Raw genomic sequence first — 20,502 nt, 5'->3', positions numbered from 1 at the left:
TTTTTAAAAATTTTACTTACTCCACATTCTTTGTCCAGTCTGGAGGGTTACTCATGGTCATAAACACACAGTTGGTCAAAATAGTGCACATAATGAGCACATTGAATAAAGTGAAAGGATATTGTTAAGGAAAATACAAGTCAATGGAAACATCTTATTTTCACACATTCTCATGCCTTCACCTGAAACCATTATGTTTAAAACAATTTGTGTTTATCCTTGTTTTATGCTACTATTCTATCATTCAGTTTCTTCCTGTATATACTTCAAGAACTGTGTATCTAAATCATATCTCAAGTCAAATTATGAGGTTATTTAGAGGTTTTATACATATTTGCAGTAATTAAAAAGACTGAATGCAAAGAAATGAGTTCATTGGTTGATTGTGCTCACTCCAGTAGCGCATATACTAGAAATTGGTTAACAGTTCATCAATATATATTTTCTTAGTAATGCACTCAACAACTGGAATTTCAGTACACAAATGCTAGCAAAAATTCACCAAGAGGATTTGGGTAATTAATGTATTATGACTTGATTATAAGAGTAATGTTGGTGGGAGGTCTTATAATAAACTCCTCTCTAATTGCAGTATATAATATCTTGTAATTGCCCATAAAATTCTGGTGTGAGACAAGATGACTAGTGTTAGCACTGGCAAGTCTTGGGTTTATGACTGAGTCAAATTACTTATTAAGTTTCCTGGGTTTTATTGACCTAATCATTAAAGCAAAAAAAAAAAATCATGTGCAAAATTGCCATGGAGTTCAAATTAATAAAAAGTGGGTGAGTCTCCTATAAATGAACATGTGAATATGAATGCTGCAGGAAAGTGTTTAAAAATTTGTTTTTCTTGCTTCTTGAACCATAGAGACCACTATAACAATGCCTGATTTGTTTCATCCCCTCACTCTTTTCCATTGTAAATGTAGCCATAACCTTTTACTTTCCTTTGTACTGAAAAAAATAACAAAACTAAAAGTATTCTGAAGTATTCAGTACTCTAAGAATTTAAATGATTTTTCTTCACATTTAGCAAAATACACAATAATGGTTCATGGCAATTATGTCAAACTCCTTTCTCAATGTGACAATTAACAAATTGCAGATGGAATGTATGATATTTATTTTTCATTGTCTATTTTTGTTGTATCATCACATTACTTATATATAATAAAAAGTAACCCAGATTTTAACTGCAGTACAACAGGACAATGAACAGCCTACATTTTGTTCATCTAGAAAGGAAGCTTCTAGGCACAGACAACTGACATTATTCAAAACAGCTTTGATTTTTCTGTTTCTTTTTAGTTGCAATGTGGTAAAGCCCATGCTTAACTCTCAGCTTACATGAGAAACAATCACAAGCAAATGATGTGGATTGGCCACCTGAGGGCACTAGAATCAGAGAAAACAAAAACACCATTTCAGGGAAGAAACAAATTATTTCTCTTTATTGCTAAAAACAAAGATAAGATCAAATTAAAGATATCTGATTATCAGTTGGTACCATTGTAATGCATGCTCATCAGTGCTAATGGTCATCCACAAGTTTTGTATTTTCCCACGTGGCTTTGTCTTCCACTTTATGCAAATAGAATTTCAAATATTTTGTCCTTTCCTTCAACACACAGTCCTTTTCTTTCAAGCAATCCATTTCAAGCTGATGACCTTATTTCTCCCACACAATGAGGAGAGGAAACATCAGAGTATTCCCACTTACAATCTCTAAACCGACCACATCTGGACTTAATCATTTATCCTATTATAGTGGGGGAGTTTCCAATCTCTGGATCCTTTCCTGTCAACTGAAATTTGCTTAAATCTCTCCTATTTAGAGGAAAAAAGAAAAAAAATTACCTCCTGTAAACTACATCCTCCTTTCATGCTTAGGACCCTATCTCACCCTTTGATTTCACACTCAAAGTGATTTCACTCCCTTTGATTTCACACTCAGTAATTTCTCTGTTTTTGCCTGTGTATAACATTCTCATCTGTCATCTTTATCGACAGAAGACAAACATTTCCATATTTTGGTCTAGAAACAAAAAATACTAATGCTGAGTTCTTGATTCACTATGTTTCCCAGCAGCATTTGGCAAAGTTTATTCTTACTTTTTCTTGAATTTTATTTTCTATGTTTTTAGAAACTAATCCCATAGTTGTTTCAAGTTTCATAGGCAAAAAGTTTTCTACATTTCTTGAAATACTTTGGTCCCATTTTTTAAAGGAAAGAAACAGGATCTCTTTGCTATCATCTTTCTTGCTATACTCAGTTTAGTAGACTCCATCAACAAACATAGCTCCCGGCACTAATGACATACCCACTGGTCTCCAATGCTTCTCTTCAGGTTAGATTTCTCTTCTGTATTCCACACCACCAGCTGGCCATAAAATATCTCTATTCACAAATCTCATCAGCAGGACAGTCACTTAAAAGATTTTGCATTCTGAAACTTACGAATTACTTCATCTCATCCCTCTTCCAATACTACTCCTCTGACATCTCTGTATCTTTTTGAATATTCATTGATTTGGCTGGGAACATAAGATGACATCTGTACTTTTTCTCTCTCCCTAAGTCTGCACATTCACTGAACCATCAGTTACTATCATTCCGGATTCAGCCTATTTTGTTTTATCCTGACATCATTTTACCGTCCAAATGTTTTTCAAGATTAGCATTAAGACAAGTAGTCACGATCTTAATCATTGCAATCTTTTCAATACTGGTCTTTCTGAACCCATGTTTGACTTGTTTCAATTCATTGCTCATTCTGCATCAAAATAATCTTTGTAACTGTAGTTTGAATCATTTCTCTAGCTTTCTATTACTCTTGGGTAATGATGAAAATGTCTTCACAGAGTCAAGATTTTAGCAGGACTGACTCCTGTCCATTTCCCTAATTTCATGAACTTTTCATATATTCTTTCTCAAACAAACATCTTGAAAATTCTACCTCTTTTCCACAGAAAACTCATCACTTCACTGTAGCCAACTCACCATTTTTCTGTAGTACTGAGATTGACCAATTTTGATTCTACCAGTATGTGTTTCTATAACACCTTGCATGATTGCTCCAATGAAAAATATTAATGTTGGTTTTTCTACTAGATTCTTGAGGACAGGGACTGTTTTACGTTACTGACTACTATACATTTGCCATTTCACCCAGTGTCAGTAGACTATTGTTAAATTTTGCAACTTATTTATAACTAAAATGGTTAACATTTTTCCTTTGATGATGAATTGGGCGATGTAATGGAAAAGCACAGAATACCACATGAAATTTGTCATTACATAGATTGTATATGTAAGTTTCCACATGTTTTTGGAAAGATGGGACACAGAGTGGCTACACTGTGTAAATTAATAGCTTCACAAGTTTGTGTCACATAATTCATTTATTTTCGGTTTTAAGACCATTCAAAATATTATTCTTGGGGAGAACATCTGGCCTAGTAGCTAAGATACTAGTTACCATGCTCTCAGCTCACATCAGAGGACCTTGATTTGTCTTGTGGTTCTGCCTCATGCAGATCTTGAGAAGCACCACTGATAGTTCACCTGTTTGAACTACTGGAGAAAACTGAGTGCATTGAGTCCTCAGCTCCCAACTTCCACAGCCCCACCTGTTGATTCGTGGGGGCCATTGTGGAGTGAACCAGTGGATAGAAACTTTCTCTCTTTCCCTTGTTGCTCCCAAACACACAAATGAATTTTCAAAACTCTACCCTTTACAATAGCAGAATGTGATGACATGCAGAAGTTTCAAAAGTTCATGGAAATGTATATTATCTTCTAATTGAATTTTCTATAAAGTTTTGAAGCACTCATATATGAAAACAAATATATATTTCAATATTAATCATCAATTGATATGATAATTTCCAGCAGCTCACAGACAATAAAATATCATGTTCAAAAAGTAAGTTATTTTCCAAATTGTATAACTGTCTTCTTTACAAAACAGTATATATTTAAGATCATGACAGATGCTTAGAAAGAAATACAATTATTTTGTCTTGAAATAACAGGAGATAATCTGTGTTGGTTTTTATGCTTGATATTTAATAGTTATTTCTAGATAGAAAGTTGTGAAATCTATCAACTTTATTATTCATTGCTAATTTATTTCATCAACTGTATCCTCTTCAGATTATTGCATTTTGGTGTATAACTAAAACAGTAGAATATCAAATAATTTCATTTCAGGTTTTGAGGTATATAAAAATACAATGTAGTTAAGAATTTATACTGATGATATAACAAACACTGAAAAAAGTATAGAAAGCCAATATTAAGGTAGATCTTTAAAAATGACTTTAATAGCCATGCTAGTTCATTATTATTATTTTTAGTGTATCTATTGATTTGAGAGAATGATTCTCATCCCTTAGTTCACTCTCAAATGCTTGCAACAGCTGGGTCAGGTCAAAGTCGAAAACTCAAGACTCATACCTCATGTGGGTGGGAGGGATCTAACTACTAGAGCCATAACCTGCTGCTTCCTAGAGAATGTGGTTGACTGGAAGGTACAGTCAGGACTCAAACGCAGCCTCTTTGATACGCAATGCAGGTATCACAACAGGCATTCTTAAGCTCTGGGCCAAATATCTGCCACAATGGCAAATATCTTGGAACTAATAGTGAAATGCATGTCGTACATTATTTTCTACATTTATATGCCAAGGCATCTGGGCTCAGTGCTTAGCCTAGTGGCTGAAGTCCTCTCCTTGCACGTGCCCGTATGGGAGGCTAGTTACTGTCCTGGCAGTGCCAATTCCCACCCAACTCCATGCTTGTGGCCTGGGAAAGCACTCAATATGGCCCAAAGCCTTGAGTCTCTGTACCCACATGGGAGACCTGGAGGAAGCTCCTGGCTTTGGATCAGCTCAGCCCCAGCCATTGTGGCCTCTTGGGGTGTGAATCAGCAGATGGAAGATCTTGCTCTCTGTCTCTTCTCCTCTCTGTATATCTGCCTTTCCAATGAAAATAAATAAATCTTTAAAAAGAGGCTTGGAAATGCACAGACTGATACACTGTTAATGACACTAATGCATTCTGTTTGAGAATTTAAAATATATATATATATTTTTTTGTTTTGGAGTGGAAAATGCAAAGCTGAGAACTAGAAGGCATGGTATGAAGTTTTCAACTCTACCACTTACAGAAAACATAGCTGTAGAGAGTGTTAAATATCTCTGGACCTCAATTAACTGATTTGAAAAATGAGATGGTTGGGACAGCTCACATTGTGCCTTGTTTACATATAGAACCAAATTCTGATGCTACCTCTAAAAACTTAATTTTTTACTGAATCATGATGTGATCTACTAAGTGATCTTAGCAGAATTCCTTGTGCAATTCCATAAGCAAAGTGAGAAATTTCTTTTTGATGATTTTGCAGCAGTTGCTGCTAGAAATTTGCAGATAGTACCCATAGCTATCATAGTTACCAAGAGCTAGTTACAGATTCCGATACATTTTATTGACATTGATGTATAAAGTATGATTATAAATTTATAAATAAAGAAAATGGGTTCAAAACATGTGAAAAACCTTGGTTAACAGTCTTGTTTCCTTGACCAGAATTGTGGTGTACAGTAAAGTCATAGCTTGCAACACCAGTTTCCCATATGGGTCTCTGTTTGAATCTCTGTTGTTCCATTTTTACCCAACTCTCTACCAGTGAACACATGAAGCACTGGAAGATGGCTAAAGTGCTTCAGCCCTTGTCACACACATGTGGGACAATGTGGGAGACCTGGCAGAAGGTCCTGCTCTTGGCTTCAGACAGGGCTGGCCATTTTAACTTGTGGCAAATGAACCAGAAGATGCTTTCTCTCTCTCTCTCTCCCCCCACCTCTCTCCTCTCTCTTTTCTCTGTCCCTGTCTATAACCCTTGCTGTGCAACTGTTTAAAATAAATAAACAGCTCTTTACAGCGAGTCATGTGCCTAATAAGTAAATTTGAGAGGTGGGATTTGAATCTAGATATGATGCCAATAGCTAGCTTGTCATTTTGCTGTTTTGTAAATGTTGGAAAGCTTAGTGTTACTGTGTGATTTGGAGCACCATGTCATGACTTTACAAACTATTGATATGCTCATAATTTACAGAGTTATATTGATGTACAGCACAATTCCTTTCAGTATCCAGATTGGCATATTAACTTCAGATCTCACTGTCTACACCTCAGCCATATCAATTATAACACACTCAAAGCCAAGCTCTTGATTTTATCCACCAAATCAGTCCACTCTGAGTCATCTCAAGCTCAGCCAACAACAATTTTGGTTTTTTCTTTCTTGACACACCTAGAGTTTCATTATATATAATGAATATATAATGCATTTCTGCCTCATTTCTAAGTGGTCAGAAAATCCTTTTAGCTCTGCTGTGAAATAAATCTACAGCTCTTAGCCTGTCATTGACATTATTGTTCCTACTGTGGTGCAAGCCACCATAACCACCTGCCATCCTGAGCACAGTAGACCTCCAGGCTTTTTCCTTGCACCCAGTCTTTCTTTCCTTGCTGTTTACTCTCCATAAGGGGAGAATAATTTCAGAGTGATTGATGAAAACATATGGCAGGTCATGATACTCTTCTATGGGGAACTCTCCCATCATCTCCCCTCTTCCTGTTTAGAATGAATTTGATGTCCTCACCATGGCCCATCACATCAGTCCCTGCCCTCTCTGCTTTCACGGTTCTGGTTCCATAAGCTCATTTTCCTTCCTCACAGCTGTCCATGGTCCTTTCCCTCACTTCCTGAACATCTGCTATAATGACTTTTTTCATATGTACTCCCTCATATACACCCTATATATATTTTAAAAATCAAATATATACAATTACATTGATTTATAAGAGTGATTTCAGGGACCAGCACCATAGTGTAGTAGGCTAAGCTTCCACCTGTGGTGCTGGCATCCCCTCTGGGTGCAGATTCATGTCCTAGCTGCTGTACTTCCAATCCAGCTCCCTGCTTGTGACCTAGGAAGTGGTGGATGGCAGCCCCAAGTCCTTGGGCTCTTGCACCCACATTGGGAACTCAGAAGAAGCTGCTGGATCCTGATTTCAGATAGGCATAGCTCTGGTTTTCTCAGCCATTGGGAAGTGAACCAACAGATGGACAGATGGAGGTTCTCTCTCTCTCTCTCTTTCCTGTAATCCTGCCTTTCAAAAAACAAAATGAAATGAATCTTTTAAAAAAATACTGATTTCAAAATGAAAAGTATTGAGGGTGTCACATTGTGGCATAGTGAGTAAAGCTTCTATCTGCAGAGCTAGTATTCCATGTGGGTACAGGTTAATGTCTTGACTGCTCTACTTCTGATTAGGAACTCTGCTAATTGTGTGAGAAAGCAGCAGAGGACAATTCAAATGCTTTGGCCCCTGCACCCACACAGGAAACCAGGAAGAAGCTCCTTGGGTGGCACAGGGGAGGGGTCAATTCCTGACTTCTGGCTTCAGCCTGGTCTAGTCTGGGGCTGCACTTGTCTAGGCAGGTCAGATGCTTTTTAAGATTTCAAAATATGGGCCTGGTGCAATAAAATAGTGGTTAAAGTCATCGCCTTGCACGCGCAGGATCCCATATAGGCACTGGTTCTAATCCCAGCAGCCCTGCTTCCCATCCAGCTCCCTGCTTGTGGCCTGGGAAAGCAGTTGAGGACGGCCCAAAACTTTGGGACCCCGCACCCGCGTTGGAGACCCAGAAGAGGCTCCTGGCTCCTGGCTTTGGATCGGCTCAGCTCTAGCTGTTGCGGCCGCCCTCTCTCTTTCCTCCTCTCTGTATATCTGGCTTTCCAATAAAAATAAATAAATCTTTAAAAAAAAGATTTCAAAATATGCCCTGGTAAAAATACAATAAGCATAAATACAGTTTCTCACTCTGCCAAAATCAAGAAACAATGCTAATTTGATATGTCACAGTGACTAATAATGATAACAGCTCTTTTAGAAAAAATCAGCTTTTTTGCTGCAAATAGAGCTATTAGTCCAGATTTAAAATACAAATTTCTTTATTGTGAATGGCCTTTAATTGGTTATAAGCTAACAATACAATATAATTATACAAAAAACTCCCAATTGTACCTAATTGCATTACAATTGCCTTCAAAGATTTTTTAATTTATAGCAAGGGCACTACCCTTAAAGTCAAAGCACCAGAATTTGAGCCTAGGGTTTGCACTGTGAAGAAGAGGGAATAAACCCATTGTAAAAAGCTAGTCATGGGCTATAGTATTATGTGCACTTAAGTTCACCAGGATCTCTGACAAGTTGTGCCAGTATCATCAAGACACTGAAGGGTTTGGTGGGCAGTATTGTGGCAAAGTGAGTTAAACCACCACTCATAAGGATGATACCTTATACCAAAGTATCAATTACAGTACCTACTTCATGCCAATGTGCCTGAGAAGACAACAGAAGATGCCCCAAATATTTGGGACACAACTATCCATATAGAAGATGAGATGGATGACCTGGCTCCTGGACTCTTAGATTTGGCTTGGCATATACTTGGTTGGGAAGTGGACCAATACATGGAATTATGGAATCTCTCTGTGTCATTCAAATAAATATATATTTTAAACAAAGGAATTTTCTATCTTATCTGTTCACCCAACTGCTTTTTCTTCCATCTCTTCTCCAAATTAAGACATCTGAAGTATGTTGTTTTTGTTAAGGCAATGAGGGATTTGAAAAAAAATCTTATATTCTATTGTGGAACATATGAATGGCTTTGAGCAATCTATAAGTTTCTAGCTGAGGTAGCAGTTCAGCTTGACACACCTTAATCCATTTACTTGATTGACTTTGCATTTCAACTTGAATTTCCATAGGCTTCAAAACAACTCTGCTGCTTTGATATTGAGTTCTTTCTTCTGGGAACCTCATAGAAATTTCAAATGCAAGCTTTACCCTTGCTTTCAGAGAGCACCTGTTTTTAACTGTGCTCTGCATCCCCCAGATGGACTGGCTAGAACTTCTCAACCTGCCCTGGCCCTCAATCACCAGAGACATCTTTTCCAGGGTGTCTTAAAGCTAGGTTCATATTATCCTAAGATTTTATTGAGTAGAAATGATAATTTCTCTGAGTTTTTTTTAAGAAATCTAATATCTTATACAAACGTTTTAAGAGAAAAGCTGCCTTTTTCTTGGTATTGGACTTTCGGAATTCCATCTCATCATTAAGATGCAAGACAAAACAGTTTTCTGATCAATTTGAACTTTCGATTCCAACCCCTCCCCTTTTTTTCAACTGAATCCCTAACCTCTGATTTATTAGTCACTTATTTATTTTACATACCCTGTTTCAGTGTCTATTATGAACTAAGTTTTGGGCTAAGTTTGAACTACACAGAATTTCAGAGACAAATTATGTTTACATGAGGAACATAAAGTTTTTAAAACTTACAATGACAACTTATGGAAAGATTTTTTTCAGTGTAAAGAATATAAACACTTGAAACATAATAGTAGATCATCATTTATATCTATATAAATATGGATTAAACATAAATAATATAAATCTTAACTTCTGTCAATCAAAGGCTAGTTCTTTGTAACTGGGTTAACTTACTTGAAAAACAGACATAAAAAAATATTATTGCTTAAGGTTAGATAGGGCCTGGATCAATAGCTTAATGGCTAAATCCTTGCCTTGCAAGTGCTGGCATCCCATGTGGGACCAGTTCATGTCCTGGTTGCTCCATTTCCTACTTGGCTCCTGTTTGTGGCCTGGGAAAGCAGCAGAAAATGGCCCAAAGCCTTGGGACCCTGCACCTTTGTGAGAGACCCAGAAGAAGCTCTTGGCTTCAGATCAGCTCAGCTCTGGACATTACAGCTACTTGGGAAGTGAACCATCAGATGGACCATATTTCTGTCTCTTCTCTCTATGAATCTTAGCTGCCTTACCAATAAAAATGATATTTTTAAAAAAGAGATAATGCAAGATTGACTACTAAATATTAAAAGTCTAAAACATAAATATTAAATGTGAATATATTGATATTCATATAAAATGTCATAGGAACAAGGTACTAGAAGTTAAAAACAGGACTTACAGAATATCATGCTGCTAAATGCATCATTTGCCACCTTCCATGGCGAGATGGGAGGTAAACTCTACAGTCCTGACCCTTAGAATTAAAACATGTCCTTCATACCAGGTTTACTCAATTTCCAGAATTCTCTACATTATTTAATACAAAATGTTTTCTGGTCAGGCTAATGGCAGTATACTTCTCTACTGCCAGGATTAATCATGGGTTGATCATATCATGGAACCTCAGAGGTGGCTTTCTAAAGAAACTTTAAAAGTTGTCCTGGGGCCAGTGTGGCATTGCAGCATGGTAATCCCCGGCCTGCAGCACTGGCATTTCCTATGGGTGCTGGTTCAATGTCCCAGCTGATCCCCTTCTGATCCAGATTATGGTCTGGGAAGATAGTGGAGGATAGACCAAGTCCTTGGGCTCCTGAACCCACACGGGAGAACCAGAGAAAAATCCTGGCTCCTGAGTTTGGATGGACACAGCTGTAACCATCACAACCAGAGGATGAGGATCCCTATTTCTCCTTCTCTTGTTTTTATTTGTAAATCTTTCAAATTAAATGAAACAAATCTTTTGAAAATATTTTTTAAAAAGTTGCTCTGCCTGAGGCTTTGCTGAATGTGGGTTTACCCTGACTTCTGGTTCCTGATGCTCAACTCTTTAATCCAAAACTTCTGATTCCTTCCTGTTATTGCCCCTGTCCAGTACTGGCTGTCTTTGGCTTTCTCCAGAGCTGCCTGTTAGGCAAGATACTGTCCCTGGCCCAAAATAAAATCTTTCATTTCCCAAATATTCTTTTCAACTCTCAAGACAAATCAAATTGCTTTCAACAAGGTATCACCGATCTCATTTCTAGAAAGTAGATATCTTAAAAAAAATGGCAGTAAAGGCTAAAATAAAAATGTACATCAAGAGGTAAATGGTAAGCCTTTGGAGACAAATAATTTATAGCAAGCAATATATAGGACTGGTATAAAAGAAAATAAACAACAAATGAGAAATTAAAGTAGGAAATCAATAGGAATACTGTGTGGAAAATAATTTGGAGAAGATTTGAAATTCTGATGTCTGAACAGACACAATTGGAAACATTGACTAACCCAATGCTTTCAAATTCTAAAACTAAAGACAAGAAATTAAAACAAATAAGACCAAGATGACACGAAATTGGAAAATTTAAATTAGATATGAACTTTGCAAATGTAGAAAGAGATAGCACATGCCATTTATTGTATTATAGAGCGCCATAAAATTAGAAGAAGTGATGGATGCAACGAGGAGTTCATAAAAGACTAGAGAAAAGAAGAAAGTAGAAGTAGAGAGTCAATGGGACGAAAACAACTTGGAAGATGAGGGAAAGTGACTTGCTTACCCGTGATATCATTTTATAATACGCTAACTGTAAACAAGAAGGAAAGAGACAAGCATGTAGCATTGCCAACTACATGTATTTTGAAAACTCAAAAGCTCAAAATGTTAAACAAAGAAGAAAATCTTACGAGTGACATCAGCAAAAGGATATGAATGTACCAAAATCTTTATAGCTAATTTTCTAATAGGGTTGAAGGGAGTTAGAATGTACAGGGCAGAGGTGGCACTGAACCGAGAGATTGCTTTCCCTTTATTCAATACTATAAATGTCTGAAAAAGAAAGCACACACATAAGGCAGAATTTAGGGCGCCCATTAAAGACACGTTAAGAGAAAGGCTGAGATCACTATGTAAAAATACTGCCCTATGAAATAATATAGTAATGTACTAATTATCAACATATGACAACATGATAGTTTCACTTTTTTTCTGAGTATTATAAACTTTCCTAAATTTGATAAGTACCATGAGGATCTCCAAAAAAGTTGCCAAAAGATTTCTTGGCATCTTTATCTATTTTTAACCTCAGTAATTTAAAATTGCATCTGTGATTCACATAAAGAACAAAAATGAAGCTTTGATTATTTCTTTGATTAAATACTTTTCTCCAGAGAACTTCAGCTATTCAGGTGTTTTTTGTTCAAACTCTCTTTTGGCCCCAAAAAGTTACCTGTTGCAATTATTTCTGTGGAGATCCAATCAAGGAAGAAAGTCTATGTGGCAAGTATAAAAAATCAGATTTTTAAAAAATGATTGATACCTATACATTGTCAGAGGAATTCAGAACCTCTTGGAAATATAAAGATATATCCAAATCTTGCTGCCCCAAATTCTAAGAAAATAGTCAATTAGCATTTTATTTAGGAAAATAATTAATATTTAAAAAGGTAAATAAGCTTTTGTCCTTCCTCAGTTTCTCTGCTAAAGAATGGTCCTTCAGTTCTCTGCCTGTCCATAGAACATATATTCCAATAAGTGTTTCCAAAAGACTTACAGAACAATTAGTCTTTTAGAACAAAAGGTTTGACATAGGGTCAGACCCATCTAGCATATTAGTCATATTGGAGGCAGAGGGGAGGAGGCACAACATTCTTTCCCATCATTCCTGAGACTCATCCAGAACTTTTTAGTGTACAAAAGAAGAAAGGCGACTTGACTAAAACTCACTTTCTTATTAAGATAGTAGGGGTCCAGGTCCTCCAGAGGCTCTGACACCATCTCTGGAGGAATGTCTCCATAAATAAATGGAAGAGACTTTCCTGCTTCCAAGTCACTATTTGGCTTTGGGCCATTTTCATCATCCTCATCCTTGCGCTCCTGCTTGGGTCTCTTGGCTTTCTCTTCTGCAATGCGTTGTTCAATAGCAGCGAGGGATTCCCTGGTAAAGAAGCGGAAGCTGTCAGGTCCTGGCGGTACCAGCACTGATTGTGCCATCTTTTCATCCTGCTTCTTTAATCACTGTTTAGCTCCTTGCATAAGAAAGTGCTACAGAAACAGGGGGAAAAAAGGCAATGAACATTAGGATTCAAATAGTAGCTCTATAACACTGAACAATGAGATAGCAAATACAAACTAACAGAGTTGTAATAATTCACACAGACAGCTGTACATAGCATTCGGGGAATCTCATGCATGCAAGCACTCTGTTGCTTGCCTGGAGATCCACCTGAAACAGTCAGTAGGTGTCTATGAGGTAATCTAAATTTCCACTCCCCAAGTACTCTAAGTAACTGGGCTTTTGAAAGCAAGCATTTAATTCAGAGCGTTCCGGAACAGAGGTAACTTGTTTGTGCTCGCAGTTTCAGTACTGATTTTTGTTTGCTGTTTGACTTGTGTGAATATTTTGGCAGCCATCTTTTCAGCATTCCTTCTAAAAAATTACCAGACATCCAAAACAAGACATGAACGATGACACGAAATTGTAGGACTGCCGCTTTGCGGGCATTTACAAGTATTTGCATTCCCCCACACTTTCTCTTTGGCATACTCCATCACATTTAAGAGTTTATTCAAAGTCAAATCCTCTAGTAGGGAGGTCTGGAAATCCTGAAATGCCAGGCTCTGGAACCCTAGGAAGATGCTGCTGGAACGCAAGAGAATGGGAAAGCGCAGGAGCTGCCTGCTTGTGTTTGGAACTGCTCGGAACTCGGCTCCTGCCAAACTGGGCAGGAAGTCACCCACGTCAGAGGTCTGTAGCTTGGACCCCCTGGTTTAGCAACCTGCTGCTAGCTGGTGGAACTGCTTCTTAAATTAACAGATTTTCAATAACTTAGAAAATGCTATAAAAGTAGCTCATTTTCTCAGATACTGCCCATGTTACAAAACCTGCAAAGCCGTCTGTATGATCATTTTAGAATTTGGATTAAAAAATATCTCAAGTCCAAGACAGCTTATCTTTGAAACACACTCTTGTTATATGGGTCATTGTGATAACATAAATGGTGTTTCACTAGTATTAGAATCATATTTACCAGATAAAAGTGGATAACATCAGTCATTCCAAATGGTATTTCTATACGTGGAATGGAGTTTCTCTCTATCACTTGAAACAGCACAAATCAGAGCTTGACTATCAAATGCCGTCTGTACAAGAACCCTTAATCAACATTTTTCTTCATTTAAAATCATCAATATATTTTAACCCCTACCACACAGAATGAGAGTTGTCACTTAAAAATATGAAATGCATTTTCAAAGAGCAAAGTGTATTAATAACCAGTCATATATGCGATATATACTAGAAAAAGAGAGAAGCCTAAAATAACATAAGCTACAGTACAGTTTCCATTTAAACAATTCTTTGAAGTAGACCAGGACCCTTCAGCTAGGATGCTGCCCTCCCAGCATCACAGCATTTCTAAAGACATCTCTCTCGCTCATCACTCCTCCTCAGGGACCCTCATGCCCAGCGATAGGCACAGGCGTGAAGACAGTCCTTGAAAGTCTCGGGGCAGGAAACTGCCATGCCTGGATGCTCTGATAGAAAGAGGAGACATGCTAAAACATGCAGCTGGCAGCTTCAAAATGAAAGTGGTCCCCCTGCAGAATTCCCCAAGGATTCTACTGTAAAGGTACAGAATCACAGAGAAAAAGCATAATAAGAATATTAAAACATTACCCCTGCAGAATCTTTTACACTCAGAGTTTGGGGTTGATAAGCTGGCACCAAGAAGACTGCAGCTAAAATTCCATCATGCTTTAATTTTTTTTTTTTTTTAATTCTCCTTCAAAGACCACACCTAACTTCCTGTAAAAGGATTCTGGTAACTGAAGTAAGAACAGGCATTTCCTGTGCAGGGACTACAAAGTGGCGTTTTTATAACCACCACTAGAGGGCTGGGGAGCTGTGAAGAGAAACACATTCCTCAGTGTACAGAGACAACAGGCATAAAGCATCCCAGGGGTGTCAGGGATGGAGCTCTGATCTTGTGCAGGCTTTATTTTTATTATTTTTTTAAAACGTTAAGACTTTACTGGTTTTAGTCATGAATTCTGTAAATCAATAATGGCTTCTCTTCATGATTTTATTTGCAAATAGAGGATTTCAATCCGTGTAATGAAACTGAAAAGCATTGAAAATGAAACTGCATCTAAAATAATAATTATATCGAAGACATTCTTTTAAAAAAACAGTGAGATTTAGTATTTACTTTAACCCAGTGTCTGAAATTTAATAGAGTCCTTGGCTAACTCCACAGAGATGCCTTTTGCCATGGGGGTGAGGGGAGTTAACACAGTGATACACCAATATTATTATTATTTTTTTGTTCAAGTCACTGAAATCAAGAAAAAGAGTAGTAGTAATCCAAGGGGATCGTATGTGCCAGTCTTTCATCCAATAGCATACTTAAAATTGAAGTATATGTTAAGTGTCAATCACTGAACTACAGTACCTGCATAACTATAGCTTTACATTCTCTACCCCCTCATGCTCCCCCACCACAACTTTAAAGGTAAACACGTTTGAGATCCTTATCTGAAAGCTAAATAAAGAACACACACTGATATCAGAAAAAGCAGCCTCATATCAGACAAACTCAAATATGAAAAAAAAAAAAACGTGATATTTACTCAGTGTTAAAAAAAATGTTAATGTACCTAAGGCCAAAGAGGAGATTAAATAAGAAGCAAGCATGACCCCAATTACACTCAGAGACAGGTCTGCCTATTAAATAAACATGTTTTGCACATTTTCTGATTTTACCATCTTTATCAGGAAACATAGTCGTTGAAAACAATCAAGGGGAAGATACAGTTTAAAAATATTTTGTTCATTCTCGTAGGAAACTTTGACTGTAAGGAAAAAAACAATGTACATATTCATTGCGGGAAAGGAAAAAAGGGACTGAAGAAGGGAATTGGGTTCATGGTTTATTTCCAAGAGTTAGTTTTAGGCAACGTGGTTGCTGGAACTCAACTCATGCTGAACCAGCTGATTCTGAGTTCCACAATGACACCTTTTCTAGAGTTCTTTCTCTTACTGCAGTATGCTTTAATCCAAATCTTTGAAACTCAGATTCAATAGGAACAATTTCCAGAGAAAACTCATTGGATCTCATTGGCCCCACTAGGATGTGTCCATCCTGAAGCAATCACTATAGTTAGGATGATGCTGTCCTAATTTGGTCTTAATGAAGTCCTAGGACCCATGCTTGCAATAAGGAATAATATCACTTAAAATTTATGATCATGGTGATAGCATGAAAATATTCCTCAAAAGTAGAGTTGAGGTACCAGCACTGGAAAAAGGGGGAGATTAATTTGCACTTTAGTCACATATCAGTCACATGTACAACACCTCAGTATTTGGAGAGTGATTCTATGTATGTATGTATCTTTCTATCTATAGATATAATCTATCTATGTATCGAACATATATACACATATATCTTACATATATATGTATATCTAATATATATATATACCTATATATCTAATCTTCCATGTTAGGCAATGTAGAGAACAGAAAAGATATTTGCAAGATTCATTTCCCAAAGTGAGTTGAGAAACCTAATTAAACACAAATATTTCGCAAATCTCGCAATATTCTTTATAAAAGTGTTGGTATTGCTGTAAATGATTCCTATATTTTAAAGTATACTTCATTCTACTTTAACAGAAATGCACTTAATTTTTTTTTCATCAAGATTGCTGGAAAATAGCATTGAATTTAGACATTACCCTTTAAGCCTAATTTTCCCTGGAAATATAAGTTGACCATATAAAATAAGATGTGCACACATCTTTATAGGTGCATCTTTGTTTTATGTAGGTAGACTGGCAACACTTCTTGCCTCCTTTTTAAATCTTCAAATAGCTCATCAGCAAGAAGAGCAACTCTAACCTGATATTAATGGGCAACTTATTCTAAGACTACAGAATGCCACTTCAGCATCATAATCACTAAATAAGGAAATAATTTCTCTGGACTTTGATTCTTCCAAGACGGTGAAACACCTCTCTTTGTTTTATATGCCTGAACATGTCCAGTTCAGCTTTCCTTACTCTTTCAATTTTCATCAAAATTACTTTATGTTTCTATCTTGGGCCTACCCTCTTCCAGCTTCTAAGCTCTGCAGAGAGAGGTTAGATCTGAATGTCTGAGCAACATACCAATGTCAGAACAATAAGACAGAGCCAGGAGCATATAGTCTTTGAACTGAAAAAATAATGTTTAAAAAAGTTACATTCTAAAGTGTCCTACATACACAGTTTATGTGTGCCTATCTGTGTGTGTGTGTGTGTGTGTGTGTGTGAGAGAGAGAGAGAGAGAGAGAGAGAGAGAGAGAGAGAAGGAGAAAGAGAAAGAAAGAGAGAAAGAGGGAAAGAGACCTAGAGACAAAACTATGACAGTGTAAGAACTTATTGGTTTGAGTCAATGTCAACATGAACTAAATTATGATATCCTATTAAATTCTTGACTTAGTTTTTTGATTTTCTTGTTGCAATATGTGCAGAGAAAATGGTGTGATAGTTATTTTCCAAATGTGACATGATCAGGGATTATAGATGTTGAGTAAACACGCCATTGAGCTGGAGTTTGAACTCACACGTGTCTGATTCAGATCCCAAGCACATTTCATTGTTTCTCTTTTTCTTCCTAAGTTAGAAATGTATCATTCAGACATAAGTTGAAAAGGATAATGATGGAAAGTACATCTGCTTTTAAAAAAACATCCTTGGATTCCTATGTATATCCAAGATATTTGTAGAGTTCCACAGGCCCATTGTTGCACAAACTGGTGACTCATTGGTAGTAACTATGTTTCCCCTTGTAGTTTTGCTGCTGTAGAACTAGCTTGGTTTCTGCAGAACAACAGAAAATGCTTTCTTAGTACATTCACATGCACCATAATGAGCACATTGGCCCAAAGCACATCTTCAAGAAACTAAGATATTAACAAGAATGAGGAGTCTTGAATATGTAGTCCTTTGCTGTTGTGCCACTTCAACGTATCTTTTCTTTTGTTTTTTCCTTTTCTTTAGTTTTATTGGGTATTTATTTATTTATTTGGTAAATTTCATTTAAAAGGTGAGGAAATCACAGGAATGTGTTGGCCATATTCAAGGATAAGTGGGCAGGGAGGGGAAAGGTGAAAGAGAGATGTTTCTAGTTCCTTCTTGTGTCTGCAGGAGAGCACTGCACCCCCCAGCCCCCACATCCCCTGCACTTTCATTGCCTGGCTTCTTAGGAACCTAAAAAGGGGAGTGGTCACATGATATAATTCCCAACTGCTTGGTGAACAGCAGAACATCTTTAAGAGAAATGATATGATTGGCGGGTAGACAGTATTACAAATGGCAGGAGAGATAGGGCTTCCAATTCATAACTCCAAGATAGGTACCTGCCTCTCCCATTTCATTTATCCCTCAGAGATTTCTGACCCTCATTCTTTTTTTAGAAGTAAAATATTTATTTTTCTAAGTTTTATATTTTCAAATTTTTTCTTTTTTGTTCAACAATTATCAAGAGACTATAATCTAGATTACCTCTAGATTTAGATTTACTGATATCTTCTCAGATATCACCATCACTACCACCTAATTGAACTCATATTACCCAAAACAACCTCTTCCAACCTCATTTATTATTTTTTCTTGGCATTTACCAACATACATATGAATACCAAAATTATGGTTTTATGATTTGGCAGCTGACAGACTTATTGATTATGGAACTTTGATTTTCTAATAAAATCAATAAGATTCAACTTTTATTGTTAAAAATTTCAAAGAGAAAAACTTAAATCTCTTATCCATGAGTAAGATTAATTCTACCACAACATTTTAGTGCCAGACTGTATTTTGTTTTATCTAGCTCAACCATTCAACTAATACTTGTTTTCTAACCCCGCTTTCTACCAGCTTCTTGTATGAAATTATTGCTCCCGAGGTTGTTGGTTGTCCATGTCATGACTTCACAGCTGTAATCTGTCTCATCTTCTTCCAAACTATCTAATTTGGGGATATTTCCGTCTTAAACCTTTACTGTTGTGAGAATTCTGCAAATATTTTTTAGACCACGTTAAATTTTTCCTTATTCCCTCTTTCTAATGTCAATTATATTCAAATTTTCATTATGATATACCAGTGTTTCAAGTTGCCTTTTCATCATCAAATGCTCCCCAATTTTTAAAGTTTCTTAATATCACCTTTAAAGTGTGGTGTTTAGAATTAAAGCAATAAACAAATTCAACGTAAGTTGGGAAAGTACATTATCATGGTCCCCCCACCCAAATAAAATATGACTGAGAATATAGAAGTGAAAGCATATTACTGATCCTTATTCTTAACAGCTACTGAAGGATGTAGCTTCATCTCATCTTTGAAGCTATTTCCTAATGATTAGCGGCATAGGTGTTGCATATCTTGTATTTGAAAATTTCTTCCTATCTGATCTAATGGGTTAATCTCAGGAGCAGCAGAAATTCAAGTCAGTGCCAATGGCAGTGGTGCCTGCAACATCATTGCCACTCTAAGAAGTCATTGGCCTTTTTGGCTTCTTTTGAAATAGTAAGCGAGGTCCTTGATCGGTTCACAGTAGCAGGCTGATTCATCATCTCGGTCGAAGTAGGGATGGTCCTCTCTACTTGACAGGTTCAACATGCCCTGAGTGTTCCATGCCAGGACACACTCTTGTGACTCGGCTCCCTGAGATCAGAGATCCTGTCACATCTGAAGTCAATTGGACACAAAGCCCACATCTCTTGGTAACATCAAGGCAATCAGTACCTCCCCAACCCACCAAGAGCACAGGCCTCAGGACCTAACTTAGCCTTTTTGACTTTGCCTTATTTTCCACTATTTCAGATTTATCGCTTGATTCATCCTGCTTCTTAATTTTGAGTATCATTCAATGTTTTCCTCTTCATAATATATACTTTTTAATGACATTCATTTCTTGATTACATGCCCAGCCTTCTGAATGCCTCACTTACCCCTGTATGATGAGGCCCTTAATATAAACCACTAGCTACGTTTAGTCAAAATCCTACCACATATTCCAACAATCCTGATATATTCTCTTCTTGCCTGTTCTTCTAGGACTTTGACTGAATATTGCTTCTACAGGAAACAATGAAGAGATTCTTTATAAGAAAAATGTAAAAACAGATTTATAATATGATCCTGCAATCCCACTACTAGGTATACACCAAAAAATAAAATTATTCTATCAAGGAAACATCTGCACCCCCTATTTCTAGCAGGACTGTTTTCAAAAAAATTTCATTGTTTTTTTTTAAATTTACTTCCTCTTCTTCTTCTTCTTATTATTATTATTATCTTATGATACAGTTCCATAGGCCCTGGGATTTCCCTTATCCCCTCCCCAGTTTCCTACCCACCCCCCCCTCACTGAATTTCCCTATATCATTACTACAGTTTTGTTCTTCATACACAGTCATATGTACATCATTGTGGGCATGGACAGTGGCAGAGTCCAACATCCTATTGTCAAGATATATTAAACAGTTTCATTGGAAGACCATCTTTGGTCTGGAAGTAGAAATACATACGGCATTGTATCCTCACATCTGGATATGACAGTCTCCATTACACAGTTTCTAT

General features: G+C 36.9%; 1 protein-coding gene across 8 annotated transcripts in view; it reads right to left on the bottom strand.

Annotated features, from left to right (window-relative positions):
* LOC121150878 (sodium channel protein type 2 subunit alpha) overlaps window positions 1–14,632 on the bottom strand; it is an 86,349-nt gene extending 71,717 nt beyond the window's left edge. For 5 of the 8 annotated variants that reach the window (XM_040972070.1, XM_040972072.1, XM_040972067.1 and 2 more), the window contains exons 1-3: window positions 12,601–12,867; window positions 11,585–11,703; window positions 21–110 (exon numbers count right to left, since the gene is read on the bottom strand). In XM_040972070.1, coding sequence (XP_040828004.1) covers window positions 21–110; window positions 11,585–11,703; window positions 12,601–12,867 — 476 coding nt within the window. Of the gene's footprint in view, window positions 1–20; window positions 111–11,584; window positions 11,704–12,600; window positions 12,921–14,551 lie in introns of those variants that run through there. The other 3 variants (XM_040972066.1, XM_040972065.1, XM_040972064.1) reach the window with 2 other exon arrangements.
* Between the last annotated feature and the right edge of the window lie 5,870 nt (window positions 14,633–20,502).

This window comes from Ochotona curzoniae, unplaced genomic scaffold (genome assembly GCF_017591425.1).
Source record: "Ochotona curzoniae isolate NIBS_2020 unplaced genomic scaffold, NIBS_Ocur_1.0 contig_2210, whole genome shotgun sequence".
NCBI lineage: Eukaryota > Metazoa > Chordata > Mammalia > Lagomorpha > Ochotonidae > Ochotona > Ochotona curzoniae.
This window is presented reverse-complemented; position numbering and strand designations above follow the sequence as displayed.